This window comes from Pelecanus crispus, chromosome 9 (genome assembly GCF_030463565.1).
Source record: "Pelecanus crispus isolate bPelCri1 chromosome 9, bPelCri1.pri, whole genome shotgun sequence".
Lineage (NCBI taxonomy): Eukaryota > Metazoa > Chordata > Aves > Pelecaniformes > Pelecanidae > Pelecanus > Pelecanus crispus.
In genome coordinates, this window is record NC_134651.1 from 12,870,292 (window position 1) to 12,889,408 (window position 19,117).

Sequence of the window (19,117 nt, forward strand, 5' to 3'; positions counted from 1 at the left end):
CCCCTTTCACTTAGCTGAGCAGGGCCAAGTTTAGGCTAGCACCTGGGACCTCTCTAATGCCCTGGGTCTTAGCAGCCTCCATTGGGAAGGAAATTTGGACCAGGAACCAGATTATCCCAAATTGTCACAGATTCATCCAACAGAGCCAGCTCTCAAGAGCCAGACTTGCTCTTTCTTTGACAGGGAGACAGCAAAGTGGCTCACAAATCAAGTTATGTGAGTAATCTAAATAAAAGCACCAACCTCCTGCTTGTGGCATTTGGAGCGAGCCCTGTTATGTTATCCAAGAATGAGCCAAGAGAGCTTTGCAGAGTTACGTAGCCTCTCTGGCTGGGTTTGTGTCTCTGAGTAAGGAACTCTGCTCTGGCAGGGCAGCTCCCTTTAGCATGAAATTATTTCAGCAGGAAAAGGGCATTAGCAAGGTTGGGAAGGGTGTCCTTACTTTTGCAGACAGGGATCTTGTTACTCCAGGTCCCATCCTTTAGACACTCGATCTGGAAGAAGTCACTTTCCAGGTTATCCTGTGCAGAAGATGCCAGCAAAAAACACCATCAATGTACAAGGCAAGGAAATTCCTCTCTCCATAAAAAGTCAAATTTCTTGGTGATTTAGTCAAGATATATCCAGACCTGCCTGGAAGAGGACTTTTCTAGCTAAAAATTGCAGTAAAATCATAATGAAAAACTTGAGTTTTCTTGTTGCCAGCAACTCAGTGACATGCTGAATGCAAACCAACTGGAGACATCTATTCCTGTTTTAGGTGCTGGGCTGGGTAAGGAGGCAGCTCTGCGTGAAAGATGAGTCTGGGAGGAGATCTGAGAAATAGCCAGCTCCACATCACAAGTCAAAGCAGGCTACTGGTTTGGAGGGAAGACAGCCACCACGTGAGTCACCCACGCTCCCCATGGTTCTCAGCTGTTTCCTGGAGAGGGCCTGCCAAAATCCCGGCCCCCTTGACTCGCCAAAGCTGTCCCTAAGTCCCAGAGGACCTCCCAGTCTGTGGAGGCTGGCCTCTGCAGGGCTGCCCAGGAAGCTGATCCAGCACCGACCCGAGGTGGGGAGCAGGCAGAGCCCTGGCACTCCCCCGGGGGCTTTTGCTGACTTTTTCTCTGGCAGAGGTGTGCAAAGCCTGGTGTCCTGTGAGCTGGCTGGCTCTGGAGGGATGATGAGAGGGTGGCTAGGGAAAGTGCCATCTCCTCTCTCCCTCTGCGTCTTTAGGAAAGAAAGTTGGTGGCTCTCAGAGGAGGCTTTGTCCTTGCCCCTGGGAAGGGGGTAAGGATGGTGTGTGGTTTACGTTCACTCCCAAACAGAGACGCAGTGGCTTAGGGAGGAAGGATCCCCTCTTTCCTACCCAGATTCCCAGCTCCCCGCTGTCACACCATACCTTCAGTACTTTGTATCCAGTGTTGCAGCTGATGACAACCTGGTCTTTGAAGGTGTACTTGGCTTGGGAAGGCTCGATTTTCCCATTGATTGGTGGTTGCACCAGTGGGCATGGGTTTCCTTTGAATAAAAAACAAGTGAAGCAAAACAAAACTCAGATGAATAAATGGAGGAAATTGAGAATCCCAGCTCTGCCACCAGTCCCTGTAGCAGGGTCTGAGTGTCCCTGCCCTGCTCTTGCTATTAGCCTACACTGGCACGGCTCAGTCAGGATCTTCTAGAAGGAGTGGAAGCTCTTGGTCTTTCCCCCAGTCCTGGGCTGTCCCTGGCTTTGGGCATTACAAGGTTGGGAGCTAATAACAGTAGCTTGTGCAATTATCCTGCCAGAAACTGCTCTGCTTTGCAATGTGGTCTTGTTTCAGGGCCCATCTGGTATAGGGAAAAAAAGCACCTCTTGAAGGGAGAGCTCCGTGTTATTTTAATCCTCTCTTCTTGTGATTTCTGGTACAGATCCTTTCTGGTGACAGGATCATGGACCACCAAACTCATGATCTCCACCTGCAGGGTTTATAAAGCCCTTTCCATTGCCTAAGCCCAGCAAACGGGGAAAAGCAGCAGGACTTACCAATTGCTGTGTATGACAGCTTCCAGCCCCTGTTCTCTCCCGAGTTGTCACTGTGGAAGAGGATCTGCACGCTGTTGGTTTGGGTTTCAATGCGTCCCGGGGACTTCTCTCCACAGAAAGGGCCAAACTCCCTATGGCCAGCTTTGATCTGCCAAAGCAAAGAAGAGTGGGTGGCTTGAGGAGCATCTTTGATCCCCGAGGATCGCTTCACCCTGAGGCTGATGGATGGGGCTGCAGTGGGGTCAGTGGGGCTTAAGCACCATGTGTTGGGGGGATGTGAACTGAAAGAGGGTCACTATTGGCTGAGAGGGTCAAAATCAGGTGTGGTAAGAGACGTGGGTTCAATTGAGCACAGGGCTCCTGCTGGCTTCATCACCCCCATTTAGACTGGGGCAATTTTGATCCCATCACTAGGGCACTGGGGAAATGACAGGAGAGCAGGACAGGAGGAGTGTGCAGAGCCCAGCTCACCTTGATGTAGTCATAAGGACAGGTCACCTCGGGGTGGTCTTCCACGTCAAAGCTGTCCTCGAAGCTCAGGGTGATGAAGAAGCCCTCCTCCAGCTCGATACGGTACAGGCAGTCTGAGCTCTTGGGGTAGGGGCTGGGGAAGTCAGCGCTGGCGACCACCCCGCTCCTCTGGGTGTAGAGGTTGTCACTGCACTCCACTGAAACACAGCCACGACTTGCTCAGGGCCCTCCCTGCCAGCCACATGCCAGCTGCATCCCAGCCCTGACCATGCTCAGGAGCCCTGCCAGTGGAGTGGGGCCTGCTGGGTGGTCCATGGACCCTGAATATGGGTCCATGCAAGAACCTCACACAGCCAACCTCCAAATATGCCTGTGTCATAGAGGGTCCTGGGCTGAGAGCTAATCCCAGCTTATCTACATGGTGCAGATTCAGAGCAGAGACCAAACCTTTTCATTTCTCTGACTTGGGGAGGTCTAGAGGGCTTAGCTGAGGACCATAGCCCATGGGAGAAGCCACATCTCCTTCCCACACAAGAGGACTGTGGGTCTGGGTTGCTCTCTGGTCCCAGGCTATTGGTTTGTAGGGGAAGAGGCACCTCATCCCTTCTGGCAGCAAGAGATGGCAGTTTTGCCTGTGTTTGGTAGGTCTGTTGCCTGCTCAGGGACCCCTCTGTGTGACTGTCCCCATGTCCAAGCTGTGCCTGGGCAGTACCTTTGCAGGTCCTGTTGTCAGAGTGGAGGATGTAGCCAAACCTGCAGGAGCAGTAGTACCCGCCAATGTAGTTGTGGCAGTAGTGGTCACATGCCAGCTCCTCGTCGCTTTTCTCCAGGCACTCGTCCACATCTAGGATGGAGATAACAAGGAAGGGAGTTCACCCTGCAGCCCCCCGCCCATTACTCCTCATGGGGACATTTGCCACAGCACTGAGAAATTAATTGTCCCACATGGCGGGTCACACGAGCACCCAGCGAGTCCCATATGGCCGAAGGGCTGCACACAAGGACTTTTCTTGCTGGGGTCCCCAAGGCTGGCCTAGGATGTGATCCTAGAAAATCTGTTATGCTATCCCAGCAAGCTGGTCCTGCAGGCTTAACCGCTGCTTACCCACGGCAGTGTAATGGGCGTCGAAGCCGGTGAAGCGTTCCTCATTGGAGAAGTCAGACCTGAATGTAAGCCCCATGTAGGGCCCTGGGGACAGGATCACTTGCTGGCCAGGAGCCTGCTCTGTGTCTGTCGTCTCCCTGCCACAGAAGGTTGCCAGCTCCTGGTCCTCAGCTTCAATCTGTTAGCAGAAAGAACGGGTGAGTGCTCGGCAGGGCTTGCGACTTGGCCCCTGGGCTCTGCTGAGCACTTGGATAGCGCAGGAATTTGACATGTCCCTGGGGTGCTCCCCAGTGCTGGTCACCTCTGAATTTTCTCTGTGTTGGGCTGTGGGTGTCTGCGAGCCTGGAGAGCCCATGGTGCTTTCCTGGGGGAGGTCAGGCTGGGCTTGGAGTCATCTCTGCACCTGAGAGCTCAGGTCCCTGCCTGTGCTTGCCCAGCCTGTCCCCTGCCCAGGGCTCAGCAGTGTCTCCATGGGGCAGGCTGCCCATCTGGCAGCCTTTGATGGCCACAGCCTAAGGATGCAGCTGTGCACCCCTGGGTGCCCCATTCTGCTCAGCCCTGTGCTGCCTTGGCCCTAAAAATCAATTTCCAGCCATTCCCGCTGCATTCATCTCACCTTCTGCAGCCAAGCATGACCCTGGGGATGCTCAGAGCATGGCAAGTCTGACTCCCACTGCTCCAGCTCTCAGATGCCATTACTGCAGTAAAGCAACTAAATGGTTTCTGCAAAATGAACACGGGGACTCGGGTCTACCTGCTCCTGCCTATGGTCACTCTCTGAAGCAGATGCTGACAGAGCAGGTAGCATCTGGGATGTAGGGAGGAGCTGCGGGGTTTAAGGGGAGGATGCAGGGAAGGAGCCTGTTTGGGAGGTGGGGTGAGGATGTGGGCAGGTGGCGCTGAAGAAGAGTTGTGAAAATCAGCCCCGGGCCGTTTCGTTCCCACTCAGAGCTGTTGGTACTGAGATGCTACCCCTCGCCTCCTCCCTCAGCCCAAATGCTGATCCAGGCAGCAGCATCTGTGTGAGGGCTGTGCTGCTGGGAGGGCACTGGGACCCCAGAGGAGCCCCTGCCCACTGGTTTTGTATCAGCTCAAAACAGCAGCAGTAATTTGGATGGTGTTTCTGTCCCCTGGACTGACTTGGACAAGCTCAGTCCTGTCCCTGCCACCCAGGGTCCCTGTCTGGTTCCGGACCTGCAGTACCAGGCACTGTTTGGACTTGGAGCCACATGCCCAGAGGGCTACAGGAGAGGACCAACGGGCCAACCTGCCCTGTTGTGTCAGCATGCTCACTAGCCTCTATCCCTTTAAAGCACAGCCATGCCCAAGCCTTCAAGCACTGTAATACCTGCAGAAAACTCTCCATTTTTCCCTGGAAACCCCCTCCCTTCCTTTTTCCTCCCCGTTTTCCCTGGGATCATTTCAGCATTGACCCCATCTCATTCTCCTGCAAATCCCACCCCGGCCCCTGTCTCAACCACAACCTCTCCCAGCTCGTTCCCACCACCCTGCCTGCTTTCCCCCAGGAGATTTGAATATGAATAACCCCTCGGCTGAGGAATGCGATGAACACTACTATGCCAGCTCCCACTGCTTATGCCAGGCCAACGCTATTGAGGTCGTGATGAAGCGTGCAGCCCCCCAGCCCATGCCCGAGGAAAACAGCCGTCTGCTCGGGGACCCATGGGGTCCCAGAGGTGTTGCAATGACATACCCAGCTTGCGTGGTCTCAGTGAGGTGAGACCCTCCTCTGGCTGCATCCCCGTCTCCTGGAGACCCTTGGGATGCGTCAACAGGGGAGGGTCTGGGGCTGAAAGGGAAATTTCCCAGGGCTGAACAAGCAGGCGGAAACTCGCTCACGCCAGGGAAAGCCAATGTGGAAATGGCAACTCAGCATGCCTTGACATTGCCTCCAGATATTTTCCATCCTCTCATACAAGCTGGAGCTGGCCAGAAAAGAGAGAGACTTTCCGATGATAAATTTTGAGAATTTGGAGGAAAAACACGTGCCCCACATTGGGACAAAAACCCAATTGAATTTTTTTTTTGTGTGTGAAACAGCATTCTGAAAAAAAAAAAAAAGGAAAACATGTAATTTGGGATCCATCTGGTTTCAATCCCTTTGAAATACACTGTGGTGCTTTAGAATCTCTTTTAAATCTGAAAGAAAGATTATTTTGAAATGAAATAATGTTTCAGACTGAAAAACGGGAGCGCCATCACCAAAAGAGAAGGAAAATGGCATTTCGGCCCTGACATGCAATCTTGGCTGCGCAAGCATGCAGCATGCAGCCTTTTCTGCAGAAACTGCTTTTTCTTAAGGAAAGCGTGGGAAGGACCAATTTCCAGCCAGCTCCTCTGTGCAGGGCTGGTGGCTGTCACCTCTACAGGGACACACGAGCCACCATGTGAGCTCCCATCCCTCTCCTCCAGCCCCAGCCGGTGCAGGACCTGCAGCACAGCATCACCGAAGTGCGGGAAAACCTCCCCAGAGCCCCGTGTTGTGTCCCGAGGATGCTCCCGCCATGAGGCCAGCCCCAACGCTGCCCCCAGCATCCCTGGGTACAGCCCTGGAGCCGCAGGAAGAGGCCCGGGAGAGCCGTGCTGTCCTCGCTGAGGGTATCCACAGCCCCTTATCTGTGATGGGTCCCATGCCCCGAGCCACAGGGAGCAGAGACAGCCCTCCAGCAGTAAACTAAACAGAGAGGTCATCATCCCTGGTTAATATTTGCTGCTTCTGCTGAGGACTGTATACTTTTTCGTAGATCATTTACATCCAGCAAGCAGGCTGGTAATTAAATCCTGGTTGTTTGTTTGGAGTTTCTCCCTCTCGGGTCACGATGTCGACGTTTTCACTAGAGAAGATGTGTCCCTGAGGGAAATATCAATTGCCGCAGAGAAATTCCCTATAAAAATACGCTGAAAGATTCCTCCTTTGAAAAATAAAATATAGCGACACTCTCGTGCCTTAAATTTACCCTTGCCACTGCCTCCTGCCGTCTTCCCTGTTTCTGCTTGCCTCCTCATTCCCTTGTTAAGATTTCTGCCCCTCTGGATGGGGGTCCCTCCCCAGCTGTGGCTCTATCCCCCTGCATTTTGGCTTGGGCTGTGGCTAAGAGAAGTGGTGACCCAAGCCGAGTGGCTCCCCTTCTGCCCTATATTGATTTCCCCCTTCAGGGCAGGAGGCAGGAGCTGGGGTGCCCTGGCTGGGCAGCAAAGAAACACTGCCCCAGGGCATGGGCTGCTGGGGATGCTGGAGCAGCGATGCTCCCGAGATGCCTCCTGCAGCAGGCAGGTTAACGAAACGCCATGAACACTAAGGGGAATTTGGCCTGGCAGTTCAGTGTCTGCTGCCGGAGAGGAGCAGGCAGCCGGCAATACGGAAATGCAGCCGCCACCCCCTCCTCCTCCAGCCCTCCAGGAATGCACTAATTGGACTGATGAAGGCCAAACATACCACTTGTAATATATATAAATGGCTCATTAGGCAGAGAAATCGCAGCGCTGGGCTGAAGACACTGGGAACATGACATGGGGAGGAGATGCTCAGAGACAGGGAAGGGCATGAAACAGCCCCTGCTGAGCTGCCTTGCAGTTAGAGTGCACACAAGAAGGCAACACCCAGATGAATCGGGTTTTCTTGCAAAATTGCTGCTGCTGCTGCTGCTGCTGCTGACAGTTGGAAAAGAGGCAGGGATGGGGAAGCCCCAGCAGGAGCTTCCATCTAGGTCTCCTGGAGATCCCTTCACCAACATGCATGCGTCCTCTCCTCAATATAGGCTAAGCACCCTTTTGTGTGCAAATGTGCACCTGAACTTCCATGGGAACATACATGGCAGCCGTACCATGGAGGAAAGGGGAGGATGGCTGGTTTCTCCTACTGTGGACTTGGCTTGGCATCTGGAGACAGTCCCCTCCCACGGGTTGCTACACCCACGTGCCTTATTTCTGGGCCAGACCTGTTCTCTGGGGGGCCTGGGGGTGCAAGGAGAGCCCAGGCAGGATGCTGGGGTGCCGATGGAGCTTCTGGCTCGCTCCCATGTCTGATCCTCCTTCTTCCCTTGCACAGAGGGTGACTGTGGTCCTCAGTGGTGCAGGGGGTGGCTGGTGCCACCAGACTCTTCTGCACAGAGCCAACGGGATGGGAAAGGTGAGCAGCAAAGCCCTGGGCCCTCCCCTCCTCCCAGCTGCCTCCTGGCATTTGAAGTGCTCCTCTTGGGACCCCACAGCTCTGGGGCATGGATTACCCCCTGGCTGAGGCTGGCTGACAGCACCAAAAGAGGATGTTCTTCTCCTGACCCCCCAGTTAATACCAAGGCCTTATTTGTGCTTTTTCCCCCTCCTCTGAGCAGAGGAAGGTGTAAATTGGTCCCGTGCACCCTTCTGGCAGCCCCAGGCTGGGCATGCACTGCCCTGAATGCAGCAGCGAGCTCCTTCCCTGGCCCTGCATGGCCCCTGCCAGCGCTGCATCGAGCAACGAGGCTGTCCCTGGCGACAGTGCTGAGCACTTGGCATGGCGCAGCACACAGCCCTGCCCCATGTGAATTGCCCGCAGCAGGGGATGGCGCACTGCGAGCCCAAGATGCGCCCTAAACACTGTGCCAAACCTCGGGGGGATGTGGCTCTGTCACATTGCAAATCTTTCATAATCCCCCGCCTTTCCCCGAGCGGCACTTCCCAGGGCAGTGGCACTTGCTGATGCTCTACCTGCAGCCTTGCCTCCCCAGTTTGGCCCATACCCCTGTTTTTCCCTCACCAGCCCCTCACCGGGGCCGCCAAAACCTGCCTCCTGCAATCGGTTGGGCCCCTGGCCACCCTCGAACAAATTTGTTTGCAGCCACTGTTTTTGCCCAAGATGCCTGGCCAGCTCCTGGGCACCCACACATGGGGTTAGTAGGAGTCCTGCCTGGGTGAGCACCCAATCCTCCCTGGGGACATGGGTATGAATAAGAGCTGCAGAAAAGTGTCCCAAGTGCCACATGTGGGCATAAGTCTGAACACAACATGAAGAGGTCCATCCAAGGGAGACTTGGGTTGTGCCAGAGGACATGGGACCCACTGGACCCACAAAGTGTCACAGACCCCTCTGCCCTCCTGCCCCCATGCACAGCTGGAGAGACCCATCACAGACAGCCCGTGGGCTTGAAGGAGTAAAGGGAAAGCCCTGTGGCATGTGTTGAAACCTGCCAGGTCTCATGTGCCATGCTGAATCAGGACTCAGTGGTAGGGATTGGGGTGAAGGCATGTAACCCCATGAGGACTGTGAGCCAGCAAGGACTCGCCATGGGCTGACTGGGGGGAAATCCTCTCACTGCAGGCCCCATCTTCACTTCAATCAAGGAGCTGGTCCCAAGCTGGCTGCCAAGCCCTAATGGGCTGATTTCATTCCAGGGCTTGACCGAGCAATGTGCAAAACCTCATGGACAGGACCCCAGGCTCAGATCTCCCTAATAAGCTCAGGGATTTACTCGTGAAGGCCCCTCAGAAGTCAGGATTTCATCTCCCATCTCCCTACTTCTGCCACAGCACTCCTCAGTGACATTAGTCAAGTCACTTAACCTGATTTCCTGGTCATGGCCATGGCTTTTGGGGTGCCCCGGGCCAGTGCTGGAGACTTGTGTGCAAAAGTGCTCAGTGCTGGGTGGCCCCAGAAAGGAGCTGGGCAAACCACGGTGAGACCCCCTGCAAATGAGGAGCCCCCAAATCAGCTCCTGGGGGATAGCGATGAGCTGGGCAGAGCTTGCATGGCGGAGGGCAGGAGCCGAAAGCTCGGCACAGGTGGCTGCTCCTTCCCCATTCCCCTGGACATGGCGGGTGGCTGAGGGTGGCCATCCAAAACCTGGGGAGAGGCTGTCTCTGATGCACCGGGGCCCGGAGCTGGGCTTCCCGAGGCAGTGTGCAGCTGGTGTTTCCTACCTGCATGGGGCTTCTTCGGGTGGTATTTTGGGGGTGGCTGTTCCTCCCATTCCTCCTGGCTCACTTCCTTACTGAAGTACCACTCCCCCTCTGTCATCCCCATTTGCACAAACAAGCCTCCTGGACTGTTAGCATTTCTTTAGCAGCCATGTTCTTTTTATATGTATACACACACACACGCATATATGTGTCTATATATAAATAAACAGCTATTGTTTTAATTAGCCATTGTTTCAGAGCTCTGGAAACTGTTCCCTTCTGAAGACCACCCCGAAGGCAGAGATCTGCACGGGTTTACAGCTCGGCTCACCCTGAGCTTTCCACTCAGGATGCCTTTCTACACCACTCCAGAGCTCGAGTGTCTAGGCAGCCAAGGAGGTAAGGAAAGCAAGCGCCAGGGCACGGCAGCTTTCTGCCTGTCCTGGGCTGGGTCCTCATCTTGCATCAGGGCTGCTCAGCCCACATTTTGACCTCCTTCTTATGGCAGTCAAGATGGTGAAGACCCTGATGGAGAGCCCAGTCAGAACAAAGAAGGAGGTGTTTTTTCACACATACACATGGGCGTATAATCATATATTTAACCTGTGCAACTCTCTGCCACAGGATGCTGCAGAGATTAAAGTCATCCATGAGTTCAGAAAACAACGGTACAAGTTCACAGAGGGGGAATCCATTGAGCACCACTGAACACACAGATAACACCTGCGACTTTCTGGGCATTTCACTGATACTGGCAGAGTACTACAGAGGAGCACCTATATGTGCTGGGTCTATAATTATATTCTATAACCATGCACTGTTGGCTCTGTCAAAGAGTGGGCTGATGCCTTTTTTACATCTTGCACTAATGCAGACAGAGGCTGGACACACAGACCCAAGGAGGAAAATAGCCATGGAGTCATGTGCTGCTCTCCTTAATGTTTTCTAAGCTGGTGGTTTAGCAGCATCAAGGTGGCACCCCTACCCAGCAGAGTAGCCTATGGATCTCCTGTAATCCATCCATTTTCAGCACTTCTCAAATGTAATTCTGTGGTGGAGGCTCTGCAAGCTCAGTTACAGCCCCAAGCAAATTTATACAGCTGAGATCTAAATCCCTGTGAAAAATACCTCCTTCTTATGGAAATCCAGTGGCAGGGAGAGCTATGGTGCCAACTTGGCACCATGGCCAAATAACAGGGAGCCTTATGAAAAAGGAAAAATGAGCAGGGGGTGAAGGGCGGGAGGAGGGGTAAAGCTTGGAATGGGGAAAGTTTCCAAGAAATCTGCTCCTTGAGCTTATTGGGTTTTTAAAGCAATATATCTCTATATATGTCCCTGGCCCTTGTGCTTGGAGAAGATCCAGGAGAAGCAGAAAGAACTAATCAAACCTCAATGAGAGCTGTTAGTAGCAGAATGAGTGCCAGCACAAAGGGAAAATTAAAGCAGTGAGCAACAGATCCTAGAGGGAAAAAAACACAAATGTTTGCTTTGTTTTCTGAGGGCAAGAATAAAATAATAATTTCAGTTAGCTGGCAACTAGCACGAAGGCTGAGTTCTGCGGTTCCAGACCTGGGTGCAACCTCCACCTGCCTCTGTGTGGAGGGGCAGGGTGAGGCTTGTGCCGGATGATGGGGTAAGGCGTGTTCAGCCAGGCAAACCTAGAAAGCACCTGCTTGCTACTGCTGGCCTGCTAGAAAGCACCAAACGTAACCAAGTTCAAAGATATGGAGAACCCAGATTGTCCTGGATGCGAAGGAGAGCCCTGCTTGGAGACATCTGTGGTGCAAGAGGCAAGGATGCTCTGTGGCACTGCAGTGTGTGGTGCACCACAGTTTCTGATGGGTTACCACCCAGCAATGAATTAGACTGAAATCTTTTGTGGTTTTGGCCACTACAGGTCCCTGGGAACCTCCATAGCTTGTTTGTGCTGCAGGTATTTGCGAGCAGCGGCCCTGAAATTTTCTCTCAGCTGTGAAATGGGTTTGCATTGAACCCAAGGGAGCCTTTGGGTCTGTGCCCTGTGGCTTGTGGGAGGCTCTGCTTGCAGACCACAACTTGTAGCCTCAAGCTCAGGTCTAACCTTTCCCTTCTGCTTCCCTGGGGGCTGGATAGGGTGTCCCAAGAGCAAGCTGTGGCCAGGGATCCAGGCTGGCTGCAAGGTGCACCCACTGCCATGGCCTGGCAAAGTGTGCCCAGCTCAGGGGCCCTCCTTGCACATGGCTGGCATCAGAGAGGCACAGACTGGGGGTTTAGCCACAGGGGTTTCATCAGCCCATAGGTGTGTAAATCCCATTGGGTCCAATAAGAATTAGGTGCCCAAATACTTTCAGAAATCTGGTCCTCTGTGGGTAAGCTCTGAATCTGGTGTCCCACTGACTGTTAGTCCAATGAATGTTGTCAGCTTACCTGTGCTCTCCCCGTTGTCCAGGGGACTGAGAACTCCTGTGCCAAATAAATGGGGAAAACCAGCTTCTTCCCAGCTTTTCCAGCACTACCCTTTCAGCTGGCCAAACAGGTCTGCTGTCTACCCCACTCTCTGCCCCGTGATATCACAGCTCACCTTCACATAGTCGTATTCACAGAGGTAGGATGACTCCAAGTCAAAATGCATGAAGTACAGCTTGATTTTAAATCCATCGGGCACAGAGATGTTCCACGTCACTTCCGAGTCACTGGGATAGGAATCGGGGAAGTTGGGAGACTGGATCTCACCAAACATGTCCGTCAGCTCAATGGCATCCACCACACAGAGCAGCAAGGCACAAAAGGACCAGGTCAGGGGGTACCTGGAAAACACATGTGACGAGATGAAATAAAACTCTAGCAATGCCAAAACCTGTTGAGGCCTCAGTCGCTTTTCCCATGTGGGTTGTGTAAGGTCACACGCTTGCAATGGCTGGGAGGGTAGGTGCAGCACCCTGTCACCATGAGCAAACCCCCTGCCAAACTGTGGGGAGGGGGAGGCCAGGGTGGGAGCCATGCGGGCTCCCAGGAGGGGAAGCCCCTTTGAAAGGGGGTGATGCAGGTGCCATGCCTGATGCAAAGGCAGCCTCCGCAGCTCCCAGCCAGTTCTGGGCGCCGTCAGGAGCTCAGTGTTTCTCATGCTTCTGGGAGCAGCAGCCGCTGGCAACACGTCCTTTAACTAATGGGGGCTCTGATGGGCAAATCTTCATTTAATGGAAGAATAAAAGTAAGGATGCTTAATAAAATAATGACGCTTTCTAAATCAGTTTAATGAAAGCATCATGGCAATAACTGCTAAGTATCCTTATTATTATTACTGCTTAGCCTCATCCTGCCAAAGTGGGATCATTGACTGTCAATAAACAGCACACGCCTTTGCAGCTGGGCAAGGATGGACCGGGGCCCCAGCAGCATAACCCAGCACGTTACTCTCCACTATTTTATGCTTTTCTCTCTTCTCTTCTCTTCTCTTCTCTTCTCTTCTCTTCTCTTCTCTTCTCTTCTCTTCTCTTCTCTTCTCTTCTCTTCCTCTTCTCTTCTCTTCTCTCTCTTTCTCTTCTCTTCTCTTCTCTTCTCTTCTCTTCTCTCTTCTCTTCTCTTCTCTTCTCTTCTCTTCTCTTCTCCTCTCCTCTCCTCTCCCTCTCCTCTCCTCTCCTCTCTCGTCTTTTTCTTTTCTTTTCTTTTCTTTTCTTTTCTTTTCTTTTCTTTTCTTTTCTTTTCTTTTCTTTTCTTTTCTTTTCTTTTCTTTTCTTTTCTTTTCTTTTCTTTTCTTTTCTTTTCTTCTTCTTTTCTCTTCTTTTCTCTTCTTTTCTCTTCTTTTCTCTTCTTTTCTCTTCTTTTCTTTTTGTCTTTTCTCTTCTTTTTGTTTCTTTTAATTTCTTTTCTTGCTTCTTTTAATTTCTTTCCTTTTTCCTTTTTCCTACTCTTTTCTTTTCCTACTCCTTTCTTTTCCTTTCTTCTTTTTCTCATCAATTCTTAGGGTACCACTCACAGAAGGAGAAGCACACAGAGGTTGAGATCCTTAGAGATCTTTTGTCATCAAACTCAGCTTTTAAAAAAATCTCAGCCTAAAGGGATTGTCCCAACTTGTTACCAACTTGTTTGCCCCAGAGGAAGGCAGAGAGGACAGGTAAATCAGTGGCAGTCCAGCTGACCTCGCACCAGCCTCAAGCTCCATTTGAGCATGAAAGTGAGCGTAAATTGAGTATTTCTCCGTGCAAGGGGAGAACACCGCCTGTGCTGGTGGCGCAAACACAAAATCCTGTGCCATTGCATGGGACCCAGAAAGAGGAGCAGACCTCAGGCTCTTCACACCCAGTGGAGCGCACAAAGGAAAAGAACCATGCAGGAAATTAGAGCCATTAGAGACAAAAATTTCCGCTTTCTAAAATAGGTACTAAGGCCTGGCAAAGGCTTGTAGGTGTGTATTACAGGCACTGGAACTACTCACATGTACATTTGCAAAATGGTTTCAAAATCAGGGCTTGATTTAGGTATGCTGGTGAGGAAATTCAAGCTATATAAGTGGATTATTTTAACCTGCCTGTGTCCTTTCAAAAACAGGGAAGTAGATTTCTGGGGCTAATCTGTGTAGTGCCATCACTTTTCCCAGCTCTTCATTACAACGCAAACTTAATGGGAGCTGAGAAATTTGGATTGATTTTTCTTTCAAGCAGAGTGAGGTTGAACATGCCTTTTTCTGACAGCTTGTCTGAAACCACAAAAATGTGTGAAGGGAAAATCTGTTTCTCCTCCGGTCAGAGTACATGCATGGGGCTGGATGCTCAGCTGGTGTAAATGGGCATCACCTCCTCGACTTGAACCGTTTACCGGTGCAACTCTCTGCTTTCCCTTTAAACACGGGAGGCAAAACAACATCAAACTTCTTTCCCATGCCAGGAGAGCCTTACCCTCACGTAAAAGTGACAAATGACTGTGGCGTGCCCGGAGACCTGAAGGCCGTGCAGCACGTCCAGCCTCGCTCGCACCTTTCGCCCACGGACCGCGGCAGAGCCGTACGCCAAGGCTGCGCGCCCGTCACCCCAGGCTCCCGCTGGCCCTGCCGGGATGCTGGCACGCAAGCCGGGCTGCAGCACGAAGCCCAGGCGTGAGCAGCGCTTCGTTCGCTTGGCAGACGGGGAAACCGAAGAAGCCACGGTCATCAGAGGGAAACCTTCCCTGGCGGGATGGCCCCCCTGCCCGGCCGCGCCCCGAGACCACAGCGTGCCGGACCCCGGGGTCAGCCCGTCGCGGAGGTACTCACCTCATTTTGCTGCCGGGAGGGTTTGCCGGTGGGTTTGGCGCGGAGGATCGCCGCTTGGTTTGCGGGGGACGGCTTTGCCTCCTTCCAAACGCTCCGCCGTCCGCCTTATCTCTGTCCGGAGATTTGTGAGCGTGTGTGCGCCTATGTGTGTGCGCGTCTGGAGTTGTCTGGCATTTTCCATGCAGGTCACGCCTTCCCCTGCCTGCAACCGTTCCCCACATCCCCACAGGCACGCAGGCAGACCTGCCTGCATTGGAACCGTCCTCCCCGCCCGCTGCTCCCTCCTCTCCCGCCGCGGGGCTGCCCGTGCGCTCCAGCAAAACCCACGGCATTCAGCGAAGTTTTTGTCTTCCCTAATCTCCAGAGTTTTGTGTGTGTGTGTGTGTGTGTGTGTGTGCGCGCGCCCATGCACATTGTGTTTTCACTCTATTTTTTCTCCGCCCCCCCCAGCCTGCTTTGCCAGATGGCTAAAATTTGCCTCTCAATAGGGTCGGAGGCTCCAGCGAAAACAGAAGGCAAGAACGTGTGAAAGAACGTGTGAAAAAAAACCTGTGTGGGGATAAATCGCTTTAGTGGTGGTGCGGCAGCTGGGATCGGTGCTCGGGACTTGCTTTCAGCTTCTCCGCTCAGTGCCACGCAGCGTTTGGGACAGGAATCTGGTTTCCAAGAAACTTTCGAGTTCTGACAGTCCGAACAAAATCAAGACCTAGTTTGCAGCCTCCTGCAAAGCTGGGCTCAGCATTTTGTCCCAGGGCATAAGAGCACCTTTAGATGCGGACTCTGCTTGGGAGTGAGAATTCTAAACACTGAAGTTACAGGTTTTGAGCCTGACTCCCTCCTGTCGAGGAAACAGGTAAAAACATGAACACTCCCCGCTAAGCCACAGGAGATTCATTTTCCCTCCCTGCGCCAGGCACCAACTGAACCAAACCCCTCTTGTCTGCATAGCTAGGCGGGAAGAAGATCTACTTGGGCTGCAAACAAGGGAATAGCCCGTAGGAAGTGCAAGGGTGCAAGTGACTCCCTCCTCCAGAAATGACACCCTTGGAGACACGAAGAGCAAAACTTTAATAGCTGTTTACCAACTTCAGCTTGAGCTGGTTAATGTAAACCCTGCAGACATCCACTGGCAGGCACGGATACATACGCGGCATGTTAAAAGGCACACACAAACAAGAGCAGGGAAGACGCAGGGAAACTGGGATGTGTTGGCACCACTCCTGGAGCAGCAGCTCCCAGCCCTCCCTGGACTCCCCAGCTCGCTGATGTCAGGCTGCCGCGCCGCCGTTAAAGGGGCGATGTTAACTCCAGCCTCTGCGGAGGCTTTGCCCCTCCAGCAATCCCAGAGAAGCTGGGAGGGAAAGGGATAGAGAAGAAGGAAATAGAGTTTTCCTCTTTTCCCATTTCTTGTCTTTGTGCTCTGGGGGGTGATGGTTCCTTGGCTTTCCGTGCAGAAGCCGCTTCTCTTGCTCATGTGGGTCTCTGGTTCTGCGCTGGGGAAGAAATGGCACCTAGGAGACTCAGTCAAGTAAAATAGAAAAATAAGAGTGGAAAAGCGTTAGAAAAATAGCAGAAAGGCTCTGGGCAAAGGGAAGATCTCAGTCTGACATTATTTGTAGCTCTGTTTGGGAAGTTTTAACAGCTCATCACTGTACAGGCACGAGCTCTCACTCATGTTAACACACCCAGGCAAGCTGATCAAACTAATTAATATGTAAACAATGTGTCAAATACAAGGCTTCGTTTTTGCAGGCGAGTGTGGTCTTGTCTGAGCCCTGAATACAGTGTGATCTATTTTTTCCCTGCCTGTTCTGCAGGGTGGGTCCTTCATACACTCATTTTTCCATCACAACAGCCTTCTATAGCTTTTTGGAGCAGCTCCTCTAATTCAGGGGCACCTTTAATTCTGAACTGACATTTTCTTTGCCTGCTGATGCCTCTTTCAAGCCAGATCACTGAGGGTCAAAGTCTGTGTTTACACTGTGAGGCTGGACTGGGATGTGTGAAGAGGCAACAGAAGCTCTGCATGGTTTTGGCCCATGTTGCTGGGTGTAGCAGGGACTTAAAGCATCCGTGCTGACCCTGTAGGCTCTGGAGGGCAGGAAAGGATGCCCAAGAGGCATGTCACTGTAGATCCCATCAGCAGCCCTCTGAGCAGATTTCCCTGCCAAACTACCATATCCTGGGGGGTTTCCTTGCCCCAGTGCTTGTCCCCATCCACCAGCTTCCCAACCCCCCTTGGTGTGCAGAATCATAGCTCCCTGCAGGCTCATGCTGACCAGCTCAGAGACGAGGGTTTTTCTGGCCAAATCTGACCTGAGACAGTGTGGGCCCCTAAAGAAAGTTGAGAGGCAGTGGCTGAATGGCCACAACCTCATTTCTGCTGTCCCTAAGTGTCTAAAGCTATCTGCAGCTATCATTCCCTCCTGTTCCAAATCCCAGCCCCAATACCTGCAGTGTCCCAGTCCTCTGCTAAGTGGCTCAGGTGTCCAGACCAGTCCTATTGGAGCCCTAGTTAGCTGGCCTGGGTAATTGCATTGCCTCCCTCGGTTACAGCAGATCAGCTCTGATGGACAACGGACAAGGGCAACGAAGCTGGTGAAGGGTCTGGAGCACAGGCCTTATGAGGAGCGGCTGAGGGAACTGGGGTTGTTTAGTCTGGAGAAGAGGAGGCTGAGGGGTGACCTTATCGCTCTCTACAACTACCTGAAAGGAGGTTGTAGAGAGGTGGGTGTTGGTCTCTTCTCCCAAGTAGTTAGCGATAGAACAAGAGGAAATGGGTTCAAGATGCACTGGGGAGGTTTAGATTGGATATTAGGAAAAATTTTTTCATGGAAAGGGTAGTCAAGCATTGGAACAGGCTGCCCAGAGAGGTGGTGGAGTCACCATCCCTGGAAGCGTTCAAAAAATGGGTAGACGTGGCACTTTGGGACATGGTTTAGTCTAGTCTACCCTTAATTGGTTTAGTGTGGACTTGGTAATGTTAGGTTAATGGTTAGACTGGATGATCTTAAAGGCCTTTTCCAACCTAAACGATTCTATGATTCTATGATTCTATGACTCCGCACCCCACTGCTGCTGTGGGTCTGGGGCTGCCGTGCAGGTCTCTTCCCCCTGAGCCATGGTGCCACCCAGCAGCCGTGCAGGCTTGGCACTCCAGGTTGTCCCCAGGCTCTGTAGCAATATAAACCCTGTGCTGCAGAGTCTGCCGGTGGGGAGACAAACAGGGGCCTGCAAAGGGAAGGTGGTGGAGAATCTGCTCTGGCTGCAGTGCCTCCTCCAGCGTTATTCCCACCTGTCTAAGAGGAGGGTCCACCGTGGCCAGGCCTGGTCACTCACACAGCTGTGTGAAGTGTCCACCAAGAGTAAAAGCAAAAAAAAAGTCTCTGAGAAGAGGATCTGGTGCTGACTAGGCAGGGTGATGGGCAAGGGTCACCATGTGTCATGTATGCTGCTACCTGGTCTTTACCTAAAACATCCAGCTAACGCAGTGATGCCAGGGGTGCTGAGTCTTGTCCCCACCTTACTGGGGGACTGGCAAAAATGTTATGAGGCCTCACCACGTAGTAACAGGAGAGGGCATGCTGAGTCTTTAACAAGGAGTGTTTTCTTCCCTGAGTGCTGATGGGACAGTGGAGGTAGACTGTGACAAACCAGCAGACAGACTTGGACCTGCTTTCTCACCAATGTCTCCCATACAAGGTCCCTTCCAACCTAAAGCATTCTATGATTCTATGATTCTACTTGAAGAGGTCATCCCTGGAGTTACTTCTGCATGTCCATGATGCTCACCAAAGAGCAAGCTCAGCAGTGTTATCCAAAGCATTTCTTTATGCTGGGGTCAAATTCACCTCCTGGAAATAATACCCCTACACTCAGTGGAGTTAGACAGGGATAAAACAGCTGTGAGCTTATTCCTGCAGGAATAAGACTGTGGGATGAATCCACAGCTGGTGTAAATGTTCACACACTGAACACCAGTGTCCTGCAAGAGCTTGTGGCCCTCCTGCCCCCTGGGTGAGGCCAGCACAGCCCACACCACAGCCTCTCTCAGGCCCTGTATTGGGCACATTGCAACATGTGCACTGCTCCTTGGCATGATGTATGTGACAGGGACAAAAGTTACAGCAGATCCTGCTCCTCGACAGAGCTGTGACATCTCTCCAGCTCTCCTCCACCCTGGATGCTGGAGGAGACCCCATCCTCCAGGAGATGCAAGCTCTGCTCCTGGCATCTCTCCTCCAGCTCAGATGGGTTCCTGGAGCCCCCTCGTGGCTCTTACCACTGACGAGATCCCACCAAAGCCATCCGTGGGGAGCTGCTGGTGGGGCCCACAGCACCCTGCTGCAGGTTCTCTTTGCAGCCCCAGTGCTAGGGAGACAGAAGGGCCCACCTTGGGGGTGTCACTGCG

At 52.6% G+C, this 19,117-nt stretch overlaps 1 protein-coding gene across 1 annotated transcript in view; it reads right to left on the reverse strand.

The window, feature by feature from the left end:
- The window catches only part of MASP1 (MBL associated serine protease 1), a 71,604-nt gene that overhangs the window by 10,822 nt on the left and 41,665 nt on the right, over positions 1–19,117 (reverse strand). Inside the window, 10 exon segments of the mRNA XM_075716845.1 lie at positions 443–521; positions 1,385–1,503; positions 2,009–2,156; positions 2,480–2,676; positions 3,192–3,323; positions 3,585–3,762; positions 12,040–12,265; positions 14,707–14,915; positions 14,917–14,994; positions 14,996–15,017. Coding sequence (XP_075572960.1) covers positions 443–521; positions 1,385–1,503; positions 2,009–2,156; positions 2,480–2,676; positions 3,192–3,323; positions 3,585–3,762; positions 12,040–12,265; positions 14,707–14,915; positions 14,917–14,994; positions 14,996–15,017 — 1,388 coding nt within the window.